Source organism: Bombus huntii, chromosome 9 (assembly GCF_024542735.1).
Source record: "Bombus huntii isolate Logan2020A chromosome 9, iyBomHunt1.1, whole genome shotgun sequence".
Lineage (NCBI taxonomy): Eukaryota > Metazoa > Arthropoda > Insecta > Hymenoptera > Apidae > Bombus > Bombus huntii.
Window position 1 is genome coordinate 643,212 of NC_066246.1, and position 19,981 is coordinate 663,192.

The 19,981-nt window shown below is 29.7% G+C and overlaps 5 protein-coding genes across 7 annotated transcripts; 3 read left to right on the forward strand and 2 right to left on the reverse strand.

Moving 5' to 3' along the window:
- Positions 1-78: 78 nt before the first annotated feature.
- On the forward strand, positions 79-4,270 carry LOC126869645 (exosome RNA helicase MTR4). The gene is made up of 10 exons (XM_050626472.1): positions 79-273; positions 378-479; positions 805-1,047; positions 1,130-1,337; positions 1,418-1,684; positions 1,761-2,589; positions 2,663-2,835; positions 2,904-3,335; positions 3,425-3,962; positions 4,054-4,270. The coding sequence occupies exons 1-10, from the start codon at positions 158-160 to the stop codon at positions 4,209-4,211; spliced, it is 3,066 nt and encodes a 1,021-aa protein (XP_050482429.1). The 5' UTR covers positions 79-157; the 3' UTR covers positions 4,212-4,270.
- Positions 4,271-4,412: 142 nt separating this feature from the next.
- LOC126869649 (FAS-associated factor 1) lies at positions 4,413-8,330 on the reverse strand. 2 transcript variants are annotated; one of them, XM_050626480.1, is made up of 12 exons: positions 8,051-8,330; positions 7,342-7,410; positions 6,978-7,260; positions 6,725-6,902; positions 6,360-6,636; positions 6,196-6,298; positions 5,985-6,130; positions 5,761-5,915; positions 5,492-5,687; positions 5,327-5,430; positions 4,855-5,167; positions 4,413-4,698 (listed from the first exon to the last, which is right to left on the reverse strand). In XM_050626480.1, exons 1-12 carry the CDS (start codon positions 8,087-8,089, stop codon positions 4,618-4,620), a joined length of 1,944 nt encoding a protein of 647 aa, XP_050482437.1. In that variant the 5' UTR covers positions 8,090-8,330; the 3' UTR covers positions 4,413-4,617. The 2 variants fall into 2 exon arrangements, with proteins under 2 accessions (XP_050482437.1, XP_050482438.1); XM_050626481.1 differs by having other exon boundaries at positions 4,842-5,167; positions 8,051-8,329.
- Positions 8,331-8,824: 494 nt separating this feature from the next.
- Positions 8,825-10,638, forward strand: LOC126869652 (NEDD8-conjugating enzyme Ubc12). Its single transcript, XM_050626484.1, has 4 exons — positions 8,825-9,094; positions 9,789-9,883; positions 9,941-10,147; positions 10,307-10,638. Exons 1-4 carry the CDS (start codon positions 8,992-8,994, stop codon positions 10,445-10,447), a joined length of 546 nt encoding a protein of 181 aa, XP_050482441.1. The 5' UTR covers positions 8,825-8,991; the 3' UTR covers positions 10,448-10,638.
- LOC126869644 (importin-7) lies at positions 10,306-17,883 on the reverse strand. Of its 2 annotated transcripts, none has more exons than XM_050626471.1 (19): positions 17,673-17,883; positions 16,935-17,013; positions 16,708-16,858; positions 16,433-16,591; positions 16,160-16,316; positions 15,694-16,058; positions 15,473-15,618; positions 15,211-15,374; positions 15,017-15,136; positions 14,610-14,936; positions 14,345-14,531; positions 14,033-14,256; positions 13,854-13,946; positions 13,530-13,756; positions 13,218-13,423; positions 12,859-13,131; positions 12,621-12,764; positions 12,422-12,518; positions 10,306-10,351 (listed from the first exon to the last, which is right to left on the reverse strand). In XM_050626471.1, exons 1-18 carry the CDS (start codon positions 17,754-17,756, stop codon positions 12,451-12,453), a joined length of 3,174 nt encoding a protein of 1,057 aa, XP_050482428.1. In that variant the 5' UTR covers positions 17,757-17,883; the 3' UTR covers positions 10,306-10,351; positions 12,422-12,450. The 2 variants fall into 2 exon arrangements, with proteins under 2 accessions (XP_050482428.1, XP_050482427.1); XM_050626470.1 differs by lacking the exon at positions 10,306-10,351 and adding an exon at positions 11,653-12,048.
- Positions 17,884-18,021: 138 nt separating this feature from the next.
- LOC126869651 (F-box only protein 28) lies at positions 18,022-19,526 on the forward strand. Its single transcript, XM_050626483.1, has 3 exons — positions 18,022-18,267; positions 18,346-18,594; positions 18,658-19,526. Exons 1-3 carry the CDS (start codon positions 18,181-18,183, stop codon positions 19,417-19,419), a joined length of 1,098 nt encoding a protein of 365 aa, XP_050482440.1. The 5' UTR covers positions 18,022-18,180; the 3' UTR covers positions 19,420-19,526.
- Positions 19,527-19,981: the final 455 nt, after the last annotated feature.

Genomic DNA, 19,981 nt, shown 5'->3' on the forward strand with positions numbered 1-19,981 from the left:
TAAATTAATCGATAGTCGACCACTCTTTCGATATATTTAATAGTCGACCACTTTTTCGATATATTTAATAATCGATATAGAATGTCGATAGATGTAAACAGTAAGCTTTGTAAAGAATCTATGTAAATTGTGATTAGAGTATAAATTTATATTTGTAATGGCTAATTTTACCGAAGACTTGTTTGACGTTTTTGAAGAAACAGAAGATATAGAAGTGATTCCAACTCCAATAAAGCCAAGAAATGAAGATATAAACGCATCGTTAAACGAAAAGTTAGTATAAACGTTTACATAACCTCTTCGTAATATAAGTATGTATGTACTCTGAAAGTAAATTCAAGCAATTTGTTTAATTAAAAGAAATGATATGCACACAGGGGAACCAATGCAGAAGGTGGAACTAAACGAGAACTTGAAAATAATTCTGATGCATTTATTTCTAAAAAATTACGACCTGATCCTGTATTGGAGGATTTAAAGTAAGATGCAAGGTGTTAAAAATAAGGGCTTATAGTATTTATCAAGAGCACTAAAAAGTGTCTATTCAATGCTTCCGTTAACTATACATCTAAATAATAAAAGTTAAATTTACATCGTAAGAATTGTTTTTAGAGTCTATGTTGATTAAACATCTTTCTACTTCTTTCAGTGAGTACTATAAGCTCTTTAAGTATTAAATACTTTTTTGCAAACAACCTGTACTGTAGTTGTTCCTCTAACCAAAAAGTTATTTGCAAAGTTTTATTTGGTTCGCTTAATAATTATCTTTGAATAATATATTTTCAAATTTTCAAATTTTTATAGTATAGAAGAATTAACATCACGTATCAAAATACATACGATAGAAACGATTGAGTCATGTACACACGAAGTTGCAGTTCCACCAGATTATGAATATGTATCCCTGGAAAATAAACAAGGCAAACCAGCAAAAGAGTACAAATTTGTATTGGATCCTTTTCAAAAGGAAGCAATATTATGCATCGAGAATAATCAATCTGTTTTAGTTTCCGCACATACATCAGCTGGTAAAACTGTTGTTGCAGAGTATGTATTAGAATTTGAAAAAATGATATATTTTAAATAATCTATGTATTGTTAATAATAAATAATGTGCAAAATTTTGTAGGTATGCAATAGCGTGTTCGTTGAGAGATAAACAAAGAGTTATCTATACAACACCTATAAAGGCATTAAGTAATCAAAAATACAGAGAATTTTTTGAAGAGTTTGAGGATGCAGGTTTAGTAACTGGAGATGTTACAATTAATCCAACAGCAAGTGTGCTTATCATGACTACTGAGATTTTAAGGAATATGCTTTATCGAGGATCTGAGGTTTTTTAAAATATTTTTTAAATTTACATGTAAATAATATTCTTACCATCTAGAATCTCAATAGCGCATTTAATATTTAGGTAATGCGGGAAGTTGGATGGGTAATTTTTGATGAAATTCATTATATGCGTGACAAAGAAAGAGGAGTTGTTTGGGAAGAAACATTAATATTATTACCAGACAATGTGCACTATGTATTTCTTTCTGCTACTATACCTAATGCCAGACAGTTTGTAGAATGGGTTGCACATTTACATAAGCAACCATGCCATGTTGTTTATACAGATTATAGACCAACTCCTTTACAACATTATATATTCCCTGTTGGAGGTGATGGTATCCACTTGGTTTGTAGACTGTAATAAACAAGTAGCCTGTGATGAAATAACCAGCATATATTTATATATTTATATTTATATGTAGGTTGTAGATGAAACGGGACAATTTAAAGAAGAAAATTTTAACAGAGCAATGGCTTGTTTGCATCATGGTGATGCAGCTAAAGGAGATACTAAAGGACGTAAAGGAGGTATTCGTCCATCGAATGCTGGGCAAACAAATATTTTTAAAATGGTTAAAATGATTATGGAAAGAAATTTCGCACCTGTAATTATATTTAGTTTTTCAAAAAAAGATTGTGAGATATATGCAATGCAATTGGCTAAATTAGATTTGAATACGTTAGAAGAAAAGAAGTTAGTAGACGAGGTATTTAATAATGCTATGGATGTTCTTAACGAAGAAGATCGACGTTTGCCACAAGTTGAAAATGTATTACCGCTCTTAAGACGAGGTATAGGTATTCATCACGGTGGACTTTTACCTATTTTGAAAGAAACTGTGGAAATATTGTTTGGAGAAGGATTAATAAAAGCGCTCTTCGCGACAGAAACTTTTGCTATGGGATTAAATATGCCAGCACGGACAGTTCTATTTACATCATCGCGAAAATTTGATGGTAAAGACTTTCGTTGGATTACATCCGGAGAATACATACAAATGTCTGGTCGAGCAGGCAGAAGAGGTTTGGACGAGAAAGGAATAGTAATATTAATGATAGATGAACAAGTTAGTCCTGTCGTTGGTAAAGCAATTGTACAAGGAAAACCAGATCCTATTAATTCAGCATTTCATTTAACTTATAACATGGTTTTGAACCTTTTGAGAGTTGAAGAAATTAATCCGGAATATATGCTTGAGAGGAGTTTTTATCAATTTCAAAATCAAGCATCTATTCCAGACCTATATAACAGTAAGTGGATTATCTTTTCGCCTATTAAATATTATGATTTAGAATAAAATATTATTTCTGCATATCATTATAGAGGCGAAGGATTTGCAAATTGCATATAATGCAGTGACTATTGATAGATATAACCATATATCTTCTTATCATGATATACGTGAGCAACTTGACCATCTTAGCACTGAATTTAGGTCATTTTTGACAAAACCAGAATATTTGCTTCCTTTTTTACAACCTGGAAGATTAGTAAAAGTATGTATTTATATATATTATTTACATTTTAAATCATTTTTTTTTCATAATTATATCGATAATTGTAGGTAAAAAATGAAAATGAAATGTTTGATTGGGGTATTATTGTGAATTTTAAAAAGAAAAACCCTAAAAACCCAATGAAAGAAAGCACTGCTATTATTATTGATATATTACTTCATGTTTCTAAAGACTCCAAGGAAGGTTGCCCTATACCTTGTCATGAAGGAGAAGAAGGTGATGTGGAAGTAGTTCCTGTTATACACACATTAATTTCTCAAATTAGTTCACTTAGATTGTATTATCCAAGGGATTTAAGACCATCTGATAACAGGAAAAGTGTCTTAAAAACGATACAGGAAGTAAAGAAAAGATTTCCTGATGGACCACCATTATTGAATCCTATTACAGATATGCATATTGAAGACGAAGCTTTCAAAGATATTGTTAAAAAAATTGAAGTATTAGAAGAAAAATTATATGCTCATCCTTTGCATAAGGTAAAATAGTCATCTTTTGTTTTTACATATTTTTTCTTAGTTTTAATTCCTCACATTAATAATGAATATTTTACCTTCTGCTAATGTAGGATCCTGATGTAAATACTCTATATGAACAATTTTTACATAAAGAAGATTTAAGTAGTCAGCTAAAACAAGCTAAGCTAGAATTAAAACAAGCCAAATCAATACTTCAAATGGATGAACTAAAATGTAGGAAACGAGTATTGCGAAGAATGGCCTATTGTACAGCATCAGATGTGATAGAACTAAAAGGCAGAGTTGCTTGTGAGCTGAATGGAGCTGATGAATTGTTAATGACAGAAATGATTTTTAATGGTTTGTTTAATTCGCTAAGTGTTCCGCAAATGGTAGCGTTAATTAGTTGTTTTGTTTGTGATGACAAATCAAATGAGATGCCTAAGTGTACTGAAGAGTTAGGTGGTCCACTCAGGCAAATGCAAGATTTAGCTCGAAGGATAGCAAAGGTATCTACAGAAGCTAATTTAGAATTAGATGAAGACGCATATGTAGAACGATTCAAGCCGTATTTAATGGACGTTGTATACGCTTGGTGTAAAGGAGCTACCTTTTTGCAAATTTGCAAAATGACAGACATATTTGAAGGTATGTTTAGAATTGTTGTTCTTTTTTACTAGATTATCAAAGGCCTTTACATGTTATTTTTAGAGAATAATGCAATTTTAATTTATTTTAGGCTCTATCATAAGATGTATGCGTCGTTCGGAAGAAGTTCTTAGACAGTTATGTCAAGCAGCAAAAAACATTGGAAATACGGATTTAGAGAATAAATTTAGCGAAGCAATTAAACTTATAAAGCGTGATATCGTTTTTGCTGCATCTTTATATTTATAATATAAATTCTTAAAAAAATTAAATATTATTCAAAATATATCTTTTTATTACAAATTCCATTCATATTTGTTACAAATTGAACTCCTTTAATATATCTTTAATGCTTTTTGCAATCATGGTAACAACAAACAAAAGGCTACTTTTGTTTGAGGTTTTTTGAAATGTAATTTATTTTTAGGAATTTAAAATATACAATGCACATGCATGGAAAGAACCTTTTTTTATAATATAAGACTACATTTGTCGTACAAATGAATAGTACGAAAAAATACAGCATAAAAATGTAGTTACACAATAAACTGAACTCATACTAACTGATAACTATTCAAAACTTGTTAAATAAATAACACTTTCAGAATATTGCGATGTTTAACTTCTACATTTTAATTTAATTACAACAAGTTACTTATCGTTCTTCTAAAATTACTGTTTCTTGAGGACAGAATTTTAGATCCATAAGAGTTAATTTCGAATCCATAGAAGTTAACTGAAACAAATAAAAAAATAACATTAAATAAATTTTAACTTCACTATTACAAAGTAATGACACATATGTAAAAAGCTCATTTATCCACGTTTAATTCAATAAAATGAGAAGCACATTTACGTAGTGAGAACTCAAGTGCTTACATCATCTACTTACATCCCTTCGAGGCCAACTACATAGAACTTTGTATTCTTCTGTTGGGTAACCTTCCACAATAAGGAAATTAAGAAGCGTTTGTAATGGTGTATCAGACTGAAATCTACGTTCCAAAAATTTCCCAGCTGGGAGCCGCACTCGTACTTTTAGCACTCCATCACCAGTACTTTGTTGTGGTTCGGGAGGTAAACTTGATTCTACTGCTTGTCTATGAGCTTCTTTTCTCGCTTCTTCAGCCAACCTTTCATTTTCTGCTTGTTCTTTTCGTTGTTTTTCTAGCTCTTCTTGCATTTGTTTCGCTTCTTCTTTCGCTCTAGAATTATATCGAAATTAAAACAATTTGGATATATATATATATATATATATATATATATATATATATATATATATATATATATATATATATATATATATATATATATATATATATATATATATTTATCAAAATATTATATGTATATTTTTAATGTACCTGTCTGCAGCTAAACTTTCTTGATATGCTCTATCTTGCTCCTGTTTTACTCTTTCTCTAGCTTGTCTTTCTTCTTCAACACCAATATCGGTACGTCTTTGTTCCTATTTTGAAAAAATGTAATGCTAGAGATTATATTAACATCATATATTAATTTTCACTTACCTGAAATACTTCAACAACGTGAATTAAATTCGTTAATAGTTCATTTACTCCGACATTGGCATGTATTACTGTAAACATTTCTGTAATTGATCTAGCTCTCATTATAATTACAAGAGCAGGTAGAGTATCAACATCTATATTTTCCATAGCTAATGTTGCGAACGATCCTAATGTTTGTTTTACAGATGAAAGAAATCTGTAAATTAAAAGCATTTTGCAAGAAAAAGTTTTGATGTTATTAAGAAATTATCTTTTGTTGTTATATATACTTTTGCTTATTGGATTCAAATGTAATATCCCAACCCCATACAATGAAATTTGCTGAGAGAACTTGGAGTACTGCTTCACAACTTAATAACTGTGTGCAAAATACATTTGCTAATACACTATTATCATGATGCAAATATACAGCTAACAATTTTCTCTGTAACATTAAAAAATGATATTTTATATAAAATATTAATTAAAGTAAATAATTCTATCAATTACAAACCTCTTTCGCAGGCTTTAAACATGATTCTTTAACGGCATCTTTAAATGTACCAGTAAAAAATTCTGGATGTGCTGGTCCATACCGTTTTTCAAATTCTTCTGCAAAATGCATTGTACCTATTGTTTCATCTGTTACATTTTCTGGCACTAAAAATAAATTAAATAAATTATTGATAATGTAAAATTAAATTTAAAAAATTTAATGTACGTACTAAGACGTTGAGTTTTTGTAGATCTGACATTATCTACAAAAACATCATCTTCTATATCATCTTCATCTATAGAACTGTCACTTTCAACTAGGTCTATAACTTCCTGTAAGTACATAAGTATTATTTTAAAGCTATATATATTTGCAATTTAATTATTACTATACCTTTCTTTCTTTTTTTATGGGGATTTCATTAACAGATAGATCATGTTCTGGATAAGAAATTCCACTCTGAGCTAACATAACATTATCATTTTTTACTGAACTTGGCCAGCCTTTCCATTGTTGATTTCGAACTGGAACAGCTGTTAATGAATAAATGCCAGATTTTACATCCAAAATTGTATTGGTTCCAGGAAATTTCAAGTTATATGTTTCCTTATTTATTTCATTTTTAATGTTCAAAGTATATGTTTGAGTCATTCGATTTGATAAACTCACTCTACAAAAGTAATAAATATGTGTAATTATACATAAAATTGAAATATTTTATAGAATTAAACAGATTATTTTTTAGAAAATTTACTTACATATCAGTTGTTAAATCAACATCTTCTGTTGCAGGAGACATATACAATGTATTTTCTTTAGGTAAATCTAATGATTGTAACGATCTATAATCTGATTTTGGCTCTCTTTTCCACCCATACAGACGTTGTTGGCAAGGTGGCACATTTGTTTGTACCCATATAAGCTGTTTGAGATCCTCTGAAAAGATATGTATGTGTAACTCCCATTTTAATTATTGTATACAAACAATATAATAAAGTGTTAACCACTTACTTAATGATGAAAATTCAGACAAATTTATTTTATATTCATTATTAAGATGGTTAATATGGAATGTAAGAGTTCTTTCTCTTTCGCAACTTTTAGGTTTACTTGTCCCTGGTTTTGAATTTTCTGTTACTTCTACTTTGGAATTACTTTTAGGATCACAATTGGTTTGGGATGATAATGAATGTGCCTGAGGCATTCTTTCAATTTCTTCTATCATTTCTATATCTGGACTTACTTCAGAAGGTAATTGTTGTGTAGCATGAAGCATAGCTTGATTTACTGCCACCTATATGATATGATATAATATCACTTAAGTTCTAATGCATTTTTAAATATAATACATAAATGAATTTATACAAAAAGTTACCAATAAATCCCAATTTGATTCTTCTAAATATTTAATAGCATCACCAACATCATCAATTCCTGTACATGCCTAAAAGAATAGTTTACATTTATTTATAATATTCACAAATAATTAATATAAATATTAATATAAAATAGAGAAAATATTTTTTGAATTAATTAACAACAGAATTCTTTTTTAAAGTTTGTTTCTGTACTTGTAATTTTACAGTCTTTGTTATCCGTTTTTATGATCTATAAATACAATAATACAAAAACAAAAAGAATGTGAAAAGACGTTTAACAATATACAGAATTAAACATCATAGAATATTGTTTTAATATTAATAATATATGAAAATTGACCAATTTTTAAAATCATTCTTTTTTTTCTTTTTTTTTTTTAATAAAACGAACTGTGAGAATTTTTTTGAAAATTCTCAGAGGAGAAAACTTCATACTACATTTTTTACGTACTTTTTCTCATAGAATCGTTTTCTTTTTGGTTGTACTACGATTTTCAGTCCACCCTATATATGTGTATGCTTATCTTTTTATATACTTTAAAATATCGCTAAAATTTTGACAGATCGAAGACAAAACAAACGAAAATATTGTTTTATATTTATGCACTTTTTTTACTACTGTCAATGTCATTAATGCATACAGCATAACCTAAAATTCTATTTTGTATTTAATATTGGCGAATAATTAATCATTCAATATATTACCTGAAAGTTAGCTAAAATCTCATCCCGGATCCCAGCCATCGTGTCGTCGTTTACTGTCACACTTAAAAAATACTTGCGGATCGCGAAACGCTACCTCGTTACTTTTTGATCGTTACAAGCAACATGCACAACTAATGTAAGCCATTGACGTCTTAAACCTCACTCTAATTCGAAACGAACATTGAACCATCTAGGTATATAGTGTTTATACATTTTCCCTTGTAGCAGCAAATAATTGTTCGTATATTCAACGATACCAAGAAAGATATATTCATTGCACGAATAAAGGTTTCCAATATATGTGAACTATTATGATTGGTAGAATCTCAAATCGTTACAAGCGATCTCCAATCATATTTGAACAACAAGAAATGCATGCGAAATACTTTTCTATACGTTTATGCTTATGATAACGTAATATAAACATTTGACATTCTACATCTTCAAATCATAATATATCTTACTTATTATAAGCGTTTAATAATAATAATAATAATTGATTTTCATAAATTGCTTTGTAGTTTATGTAACATTTAATCTTCAGTCTACGCTCCTCTAAATTATGAGGCACTAAATTAATTCAAAACTGATAAAATAAATTATTAATATTCCATAATCTACATTATTATAGGTAAATATCAAAAACATAATTGCAAAAAATTTGTCTTAATCGAAAAGAACTAATTATTTAATTTTGATTTGGAACATGTCACGTGCATATATGCATAAATGAAATACAGGCTTTACTGTATGAAAAATGGTACTTTAATACCGTGATCGTAACAGAATCGAGTTCTGTTCCGTCCACGTGAAACCAGTCGTAAATTTACAGTAGTTGTTTCCATTGTCAAAAAGTTTTGTTGCGTGCATCGTAGCTGCGCGCGTGGTCGATCGAGGAAGAAGACTTTTGTGCCTTCCACGCCGGGCACCGCCACTCTATCATGATCAAATTATTCTCATTAAAACAGGCGAAAAAGGATGGCGAGTCGCCGAAAGCTGGCACCCAAAAGAAGGCATCTGCAGCACAACTGAGAATCACAAAAGGTTTATTGATGGTTACTCATAGTCTCCTTTGCAATGTCTGTTGTATTTGTTACTATAAATCCAACTTAATATATAAAGACTAAAACGTATCGATTAAAAGCTGATTAAAAGTTTTGTTAAGATTCAACGTTGTAGTTAGTTTTAAATTTTGTAACAGTCAATATTTGTCCATTTTTATTGATACCATATTACGCGTATATTATATATTTAGTTCTTTGCTTTCATTTACCTTGCGTATACATATATGCAGAATTTACAAATTGATTTATTTCCGTATTTCTTGAAGATGTTGATTTGTGGACAAAAATGTTATAACTTGTTTATAAAATATTATTTATAACGTTTCGACAAATTAAGCTAACTTTAACTTAAAAATTTTTAAATTAACTTAACTTTAAAAAGTTAACTTAATAAATAATAGAAATATATGGTTATATCCAATGAAGCAACAAAGAATTATTTACAAGATTATTATAAAGAAAATTCCTTAATAAATAAGGTAATGTGATTTGATTTGTTTTTATATTTTTTGTTATTAATATTAATATTTGCATAATATTTAAGACTATCCTAGATTAAAAATATTTTGTTCACTATTTTGACCTTTAAATAACCTTATGTAATTTGAATAATTGAAATATATTTTTTCTTCTATTCTTTAACATGTACGTTAAGAAATTTTTATTTTATGTAGATATAAATGAACTTAATCTTCCAAAAACATGTGGGACGGAGTTTCCTGATCCAGATGACCTTCTCAGCTTTAAGCTAATTATTTGTCCAGATGAGGTAAGAACATTTTTCTTTTTATATATACAACTTGGTAATGATTTAAAAATTTTTTAGGGATTTTATAGAGGTGGCAGATTTGTCTTCAGCTTTAAAGTTGGACCAAATTATCCACATGAGCCGCCTAAAGTAAAATGTGAAACACAAGTTTATCATCCTAATATTGACTTGGATGGCAATGTGTGTCTAAATATTTTAAGAGAAGATTGGAAACCAGTCCTTACAATTAATTCTATTGTCTATGGATTACAATATCTTTTCTTGGTATTTAGTATAACATAAAATTATTACATTTTCTTTAACAAAGTAGAGAATTTTCTACATAAATGCTTAATTATTTAATTTATATCAAATTCGTTATATGTTACATCTTTGTATATAGTTGAGCAAAGAAATTTTTATGAAAAGATATTATTTGTTTAGGAACCAAATCCAGAAGATCCATTGAATAAAGATGCTGCGGAGGTCCTGCAAAATAATAGGAGAGCGTTTGAGCAGAATGTAGCAAAAGCAATGAGAGGTGGTTATGTTGGCGCGTTTTATTTCGAACGGTGTCTCAAGTGACATTAACGTTCACTTTATCCGAGGACACATTGAGAAAAGAGATCGAGAGTAGAACTCCTTCATGCTCTAAACGTGTTCCTCTCATCCATCTCATTCGTTTTAACGGGCCTCTTTGCGTCTTCATGAGTGCTTCGTACCTTTGGTCAATAAACCATCGGTAAAAAATACCACCGATGTGCTGTTTTCTCGGAGTTGTGGGATACTTTTTTCCTTTCTGTACTTTTTTTTCTTTCAAATGTAACAAAGAATTGAAATTGTATTTACACTTGCAAGCTTTTTATTCAACTGTTAATTCGTTAGTATATATAATGAAAACAGAACATATTGCTAATAACGATTATTAAAGTTGTTTTTGAAAGTACGTCCATTAATGATTAGAAGTTACTGCTTTACTAGATACGCCTTTTGCAAGATTAAACATGAAAATAAGCGTATAATTATTTTGTATTTAAAAATTTATTTTTAACTACAATCTTCTATACGCAAATGAAAATTTCGTAGTATCTCTAAAACTGGAATTGTTCTAATCTTATTTTTAAAAATGTATGTGTATATATATATATATATACATATACATTTTTATAAATTATATATATATATATATATATATATATAAAATTTATAAAAATGTATGTGTATATATATATATATATGCGTATAGGCAACAGCAAATGTATCTACAATTTCAATCATCGCAGCTCCTCTTATAAATGTATCTCCGCCCTGAGGGTTACTTCGCAGGATATAAATTATTTTCCATAAATGGATATATGTATATATCCTGCTAAGTTCTTCATTTAAAATCACGTAACTTAACTTATGTATCGATCGAAAGTGGAATATAAGGCTGTTAACGAAAAAATTTTGCATTTTAATTGTTAGTCAATTCTGTTCCTAATTATACAACTTCCATTTTTCTAGTCAGATATGATAACCAATGTTACTATGCGGAACTGTTATCAAATTTTATTTTATTCCTTTAAATAAATGAATAAAAAATGGTTAATAAAGCATTATACAATTTTTACAAAACAGGACTTAGCTTAACTAATGTCTTTAAATTAGAAACTTAGTAAGTCATAAACTTTGTACATGACTTTTACTCGTAATATAATGTACAAAGTGATATAATTCTGCATCAATTTAAAAATGCTTCTTTTGAAAATATTATTACAATTAATGTTATTGAAATTAAGGCTGTTAAGTTCTTTAAGTCTTCATTTTTAATTAGCATTAATTTATTATACTCTAGTACATTGTTTAGGAAACTTATAAACTAGAGAAGCGTCCTAGCCTCGATCCAATTTGCTTTGTTTAAGTTAGGTCCCATCCGCGTCGAGCATGTTGAAGGCACTTTTTCGAGCGCTTCAAAAGCGATCGAACTACTTTCTCCTTTTTCGTCTGCTTTCCTCTTTCAAACACACACATACATACACGCGCTCTTTCTCTCTTTTCACCCTTCCATTTTTAGTTTCATACATATCTTTTTCTTTCTCGTACAAAAAAAAAAAGATTCGATCGCGCTGAACGATGGATTGGCGTGAGCTCGGCGAAGAAGCACAGTGATTTGGAAATCGAGATCAGAACATATTCCCTGGAATCTGGAAATCGAAATAACAATGATCAAAAATATCTTTCATATAAAAAAATACAAATTAGTATCTTTATTTATCCTAGATGCATTTTTCTACTATGAGAATTAATTACGTTTTACTATTATGTTATGAGAAGAAGCGTGCTTCTCCGCAGATTCCATCGTGGAATGGATTTCCAAACGCTCGAAAGGATGCTACCATTGTTGTATGTACCGAGATATAGTCATGAAAAGTCAAAAACGTGGAGAGAAAAAAACAAAAATGAGAGCTTTTTTCATGTTGAATTCAACTCGTGTGCAACTCGGTTTTAACGGAGTGGGAACATGTACTGCATTGTTAAGGATACTCGACTTGGATGCTTCACAATTTATTTACTTACTTAAGCTAAGAATATAAACGATCGGGTGTCTATCGGCTTAAAAGCGTTCCACCAAAATTGAACGATGTAGGTACAGTCTGTGAATGAAAGGCGTAACCTAAAACGAAAATATTAAATATATGTATATTATTTTAGTGCAATGCATCTCAAAAGCACCTATATTATACCTATATTTTATATCAATAAAAGGGAGGCTTACCACCGCTCTGTTCGATTCTTTTACTTTCAAAGGCTGCTTTACGCTGATCTGCTAAAAGAATAATTTCCTGTAATGCCTTTTGCTGTTCTGCAGTTAAATGACCAGTCAATGCTCTATACCAAACTGTATCTGTTCTTTCAATATCTGTAAATAAAAAAGAGTTTGAGTATGTACTTCATTCAACAAATAGAAGGAGGTACAAATATGTGGGAAGCATAAGAATATAGTGATTACTCACTTTGCATTACTCCTTTGAAAATAATGTACTCATCTTGATTCATATCATCTGAATCTAAAGGTGTGGCATAGTATTCAAGTGGAGTTTCCTCATTAGCATCATATTCTGAGTCATCACCATCATCATCTGATCTGTGATCACCATGTCCATCTTGAATTGAAGCTGATACATTAAAACCATGTTGTGTAGATGACCTTGTCACCTTCTCCTGCAACTTTTCTAAATATTCTTGACTAGCATCGTCGATTTCGTCTTCATCGGATGATAAAACCTCTATATAAACATATTGACAGCACTATTAGTTTTTGAAAATAAAAATGAATGAAAAGAGATATAGGAGGATAAATGGAAATTCCTACCTTCATCGATATCACTATCGTCCTCCTCATTTTCTTCGTCACCGGCGTCAGATGCTTTAGCTGCATAGGCTCTTTTCAGTCCATCAAAAAGTAGAATCAAAGATGGGATGATTTGCTGGGCGCATTCATTCACTGCTGGTGGTTTTGTAGGACCCAAACTGATTAAAGTACACAATCCAAGAACACAGAGCTTTCTATCATGCAACCTAAATAATGTAAATATTGTTTTTATAAAAATGTATCAATTAATATTTATAATGTTTAATTATAGAACAAAAATGCAATCACTATTGAACAATTAAAATAATTTACCCTAAAAAACAATCTGTATCGTGAATCCATTGTTTAATAAAGTGTGAAGCAATTGGTTCTGTCGACTGTCTAAAATTTCCTTGCAATCTAGCCATTGTGTCAAGACAAAGTGCTGGGTTATAATAAAGTGCTGCAATTACTACTTGCAAGCACATTGTTCTTAACTCAGATGTTTTAACTTCACGCATCAAACGTTCTAGTACTAATTGTACAAAGGAAGGTATGCACTAAAAGAATAACATTACATATGAAATTTGTCATATTCTTATAAAATAAAGTTAGGTTAAAATGCACATTAAAATATACATCTAGAGTGTAGCTTACTTGATCAATATGATCTTTACACTGCAAGATTATGACTTCCAATAATTTTGCAGCATGACATTCTGGATCTTCTCCAGCATCCCCTGTTAATACCTAGTATGTACAAATAAAAAATGAATTTTTAACAAAATAAATTAAAAACGTCTTTTTCAATTTTTATAAAAACATGATCAACGTACAGCTTTGCACATATTAAACATAGCCAATATATGATTTTCATTTGATAAGAATGCTGGAGTATCAACTGTAATATAATTATGAAGAGCAGGCATCATATCAGTAAAGTATTCAAAGCCATCTTTCTGGAATAACTGATATATCATTTCTAAAACTTTCCACATATCTTCTGATATTGTTTTTATCGTAAGATCATAAACTAATGAAAGAGATTCTTCATAGAATTCTAAAATAAAAAAATACATTACCAGTCATTTTAATAAAGTGTATATTACATTTAGTATCTATGCCTTCATTATTATTATTTGCCTTACCCATGACACTTTCTCCAAAGATATGAGCCACAACTTGAAGCACTGTTGGTTGCAATCGTAATATGATATCTGGTCGATTTTCCATTACACTTAATAAAGACTCTATTGTATTTAATAATCCCATGGCAGTAATAGCTTTTTCGTCGCTGCCTTCATCTGTTTCGAGCACTTGGCTGAAAGTCGCAGCCTAAAAAATATCAATAAGATTTTTTTTCAATATCTTAATTTATTTTGTAAAGGGAAGAAATAAAGGAATAATACTCACAAGATGTTGACATATCTCAACTGCGATTGGCATAAGTTGGTCTGGATATATATAAACAATTTTTTGAATAACAGTTGTTAAATCATCATTTTCTGTTTCTCGTACAATAGCTAATAATTCAAGGGTTATAGGCTTAATTAGAGGTTTTACATATTTTTTTGCTTTCTCTTGAGCAGAAAGAAGCATTTGCAAAGCAATAGCAGCTTCTACCTTAACAGGTAGATCTTGGTCCGTCAGAAGAACGTTCGTCGTCAATCGAACAGCCTCAACTAATATTTGTTCTTGCTTAAATTTTATTTCGGAGAAATAATGCAATACCCAGCATGCCTGGAGTGTAATAATTATAAAAGGATTACAAATCAAATAATCAATAAATTTTAATAAATAATAATATACGGATTACTTACTCTCGCTCGCATATGTCCATGAGGACTACTAAATTCTGGAAGAACATATTGTAGTAACATTTTATCCATTTGCTCCTTATAAACTTTCTTCTTTAATAATACATCCGCTAAACTCCCAATCTAAAGAAAACTGATTTTTAGAATATTTTATATTTTTTACTTTATAAAATACTTTTTCACATAAAGATAATTACCATATGCAATGCCCCATCCTTCTGTCTAGGGTCTGCATTTGGACTAGTTAGTACTTCCACACAAAATTGTATAGTTTCCTGGAGCATATCTTTACGTTTCTTACACGCAGAATATAATAAGGTCTGTGCTGCAGTTACTGGAGACACAAAGTCTTCAAAAATGTCTAGAAAGTAATAAATTATATCATTTATTAAAATAAAATAATAAAAGACAAAGTATACGCAAAGAGGATACACTTTATTTTTAAATAAATCATCTCACCAAATTTGACCCTAATATATTCATATGGATTATTATTCCAAAGTTCTTCATCTGCTGCAGAATATGAGAGTATTGGAAAGAGTACATCACGAATTATCTCAAACATGTGTGGTTTCAAAAACTTCCATGAATATGCGTGGCTTACTCTATACATTAAAACAGAGAATTTTCAAACTGTAGCTTGCAACATAATAGAATTATTGTTTGAATTTATTGCTTACCCTTGATTAATATAATTAATTGATTGTTGAATCACTCTAGGTGATACATATATCTTTCTTCGATATTGGTCCAAAATTTTCAAAAGGACTTCAAGTATCCCTCCACTGAAAGTTCTTAAATACCACCCAGAAAACTCCTTGTACTCATGAGTTACATTTCCTGGACTTCCATATCTTTCAAACATTCTGCGTAAAATATGAAGAGCCCACTTCTTACATTTCCACCATGGCAATTCAGCTCGTTCATCGTCATCCAAATCTGGATTGTTGGTCTCAGGTGGAACAGGTCTATCAGCTACTTGTCGTACCACATCCATCCATTGAGAAAAAACCTCTTTTGAAATCAAATCTAAAGGAAGTGTATACTGAAAGAAAAATCATAAATTATAATGGAAATTAAAAAAGTGATTACATATACTTTTATACAGAATAATATGTTTAACATCTATAAAAGCAAAATGTATACCTGTGTAAGGGTGAAAAATATTTTTAATATCTGCTTTTGCAGCAATACTGATTGTTCTGAAGGATCTGGTAAAAGTCGTAATATCAATTGATAAATCATAGGAAACAAGAGATTCATTGCTTCATTTAATGGCCCTCTTTCTTCTGCCTTCTTATATCTAAAAAATATACCAGTAAATGTTTCTACTATTATCACTGCAATTTGAAACATATGTAATATGTCACGTTTTGGTAATAATTTTTTCTTTGAACAAGAAAGTCCAATAAGACATACTCAAAATTTTTGACAAGTTGATGGAGTGCAAGGAGAACACCTGGCCAGCAAGAAGCATCTGAATTCTGTAAATATATTGTGATCTTGTCCACTATTTGTGTCCATCTTCCAGGAAAGTCATGTTTAACTATATTACTAACACAAACACCCAATTGTACTCTAAATCGACAAAAGAATATATTGATTAAGATTACTTATAAAGATACCATGTTACATATATATATATATTGTATATTTTCTACAATTGAAAATGTGATTGTGATAGAAAAATTTACCTAATAAGTTCTGGTGCATGTACAAGAGCATCAACAATTGCATCACGGATCATTGCACGATCTTGTTCATGAATAGTAAACTTGACTGACCCATTTTCATCTTCCCTGTCAGCCCAATTTGTTGCAATTAGATTCTTCAAATATATAACACCTAAATTGGTATTAAGTTATCATTAGTTAACTAATTTTTTCTTTTTTTTTTTTAAGCGATTAATCTTATTAATTACCAGCTTGTCTTACAGACATTTCCTCTGCAGTCATTAAAACTTGAAGTAGTGTTGGTGCAAAACCAATAATTTTGTGAATCTGAAAACATTATGGAATCCTCTAAATTATAAATCTAGTCTAGTGTAGTTATTATTGTATGTAAATCATTATATGTAACTATAATATAATCTTTTATAATTTGAAATATAAAATAATAGTTCATTTTTATTAATGTTCAACAGAGTATATAAACACTATGATGCATACATTCAATAGTACAAATGAAGAGAAAGAGCGTTAATAAATAATAGTATTAAATTATAACAAATTAGGAGTATCTTGTAAATGAAAAAGAATGTTTTTAAGTAATAATAATTAAGTAATAAGTAAATATCTCAGAATTGATAGACAGTAAAATAATGTTTTAAAATGTTAAAAAATTTATCTATGTTACTTCATGGAAGAATATATAACAAAAATTTCTAGATCCACATAATTATGAGTTTGGTTAAATGCCGTCCTCTCGAAAATTAAAATTAATAAAAAAAATGAAATTGTTAGCTAACAAAGATAAAAAAATTTATTTTCCTGAATATGTTTTAGAAGAATGAATTATATATGTATACACATATACATAGGTGAATAATAATGAAGAAAATATAAAAGATGAATAATAATGAAGGAAAATGATAGGAATGGAGCACATGTTTCTGTTGGAGTATCGGTCATTTAAGCACGTTTTCAATAAGTTGACCGACCTGATTTAGCTGCTCCTCAGCTTGCTTCTGTTGCTCTGGGTCGATCGTGGCTCGTAATAATTCTGTCACTTTTCGTACATCCATCTTGTAATTGGTTTCGTAGTAGACGGTGATGTCCAAATTTTTAACTCTTCGTCACGAATTCGACCCGGCGCATTCACCTCGCTACTCCCTCATCACGTGACACAACAATATGGCAGCCAAAACTGATGTGCGTTATATCCGGCCATTAACTGTATAAGAGTTAGAAAGGGAACTGGCAAATTCATTACGTTGCAAGATTGTAGATAGCAAACTACGTTATAAACAGATACATGTGCAATAGCTATATTTGTTTATAGGTCATCGGTCGGTCAAAACATTGTAATCGTAATTGTATGCACCATAGTTAAAGCTGCACCATTTTTACTACTATTGCATTAACTTGAAAAAGATATAATTTAATAATATTTTTAAAATTTCACTTGAGTGAAAGTGTTAAGAATTTAATTAAAACAAGAACAGTGATATGTTGCAATTAATAAACCTGCCTGACATTGTTTTAGAGACAATTTTGTCTAACCTTTCGTACGATGATATTTCTCGATATAGAATTGTAAGATTATTTTTATCTTTCTTGTGTGTTATTGTTTGCTAAGACTTATATACTAAGTTTTTAAAAAAATTGTAACAGGTTTGTAAACAATTTGATCGGATATGTAAAAAGTTATTAAACCGAGGTTTCAATTTGATGGAAAAATATCACGCACAATGTTTGCGTGCAGTAAAAAGTCAATTACCACGAAGAGAATCAGAAAGAAGGAGTCATCCTTTGGCACGTCATTGTGATATATTAACAGCTATCGAAACAAGAATATCTATGTTATCCATGACTTTTATAAAATATGTGGATCTTAATTTGTGTTGTTTTATTCCTGGAAAGGTAGAGTATTGATAATTTCAGCTCTTTTGATATATGTTTAATTAATATATATTTTTGCATCAGGTAATCGATGAAATTTTTCGAGTTCTTCGTTTAATTCGGGATTCCAAAACTCCACCCAGGGCTCATGAAATACTTCAAGAGTTAAGAGATATTAGTAGCATGGCTATGGAACATTTCGATGAAAAGATTTTACCAGATCTAAAACACAGTATTTGTACTTCAGTTGTTAGTAACGTAGGTTCTTATGAATTGCCAAGTGGAAGTTTAATGATTTCTCATCATACTACAAGTTCAAACAGTGTAACACTGCCACACAATTTTAGTTCAGAAAGATTGAATCAGACTTTCAAGAAAATTTATAGTCGTGCTAAAAAGAATAAATTATCTGTTCTGTCTATAAAAGGTCAAATTAGTAAAATGAAACTTCGAATGAAAAGACAAGGCTTCCAAATGAGATTACAAAGCTTAAAATTACAAGAGCAGGCAAAGAAAATACATGATCAAGATACACAATTAGCTGAAATGAGAAAACATCTTGAAGAGTGGGAACAAAAAATGGTTGATTTAACAGCTGAACTAAGTCGTGCAAGAGAAGAAACACAAAAACCTGATTCTATAGAAACTTGCAAAAGAAAGCATATAGATATGATTAATCAACGAGAAACTGATACATTGCAAACAAAAGAACTGCAAGCAAAGAAACGTAAATTAATTGTAGAAAGAATATCATCTAACGATGCGAAGGATGTCAAATTTAAAAAATTTATGACCGATCTTCTTGCAGGTAATGCTATAGAAGCATATCCATCAACTTCACATTAATTTACTATTTGTACATAATGAGGTTGTATATCAAAAAAAAATTATTATTCTATGTGTATTTTGCATTTTGTATGTTATAACTGAATAAACTTAAATGTTTAAGCTTCTTCCATATTTAAATCAAATCTATACAACTGCTTTTACAATATAATTTAAAATTATTTGAAAATATAATAGCGAAATATTTAATAAAAATGTAGTATGCAAAAAATGATATGTTATTTTAAAGCGATACTGTGTTTAATAAATAAACATACAACCAAATCTTTTTAATTCAGATAGATAATATTGTACAATTTATACAATAGTCCTCGTTTAATAGAAGCACACTCCGAACCGCGTCGCGTCTATTACTATACTAAGGAAAGTAGATACATATTGCTGGCTATTGTCTGATTTTGGCTTGCACGCTTCTTAAATACTTACATATTTATATTAGAAACAAGAGTGACAAACAGAGTCTGAAAATCTGAGTGAAATGAAAGGAAAGATTCGATAGTTATTTTATGTTAAATTCATTCATATATGGTCACGTTTTCAGCTATAATTTTCGCCAAAAACA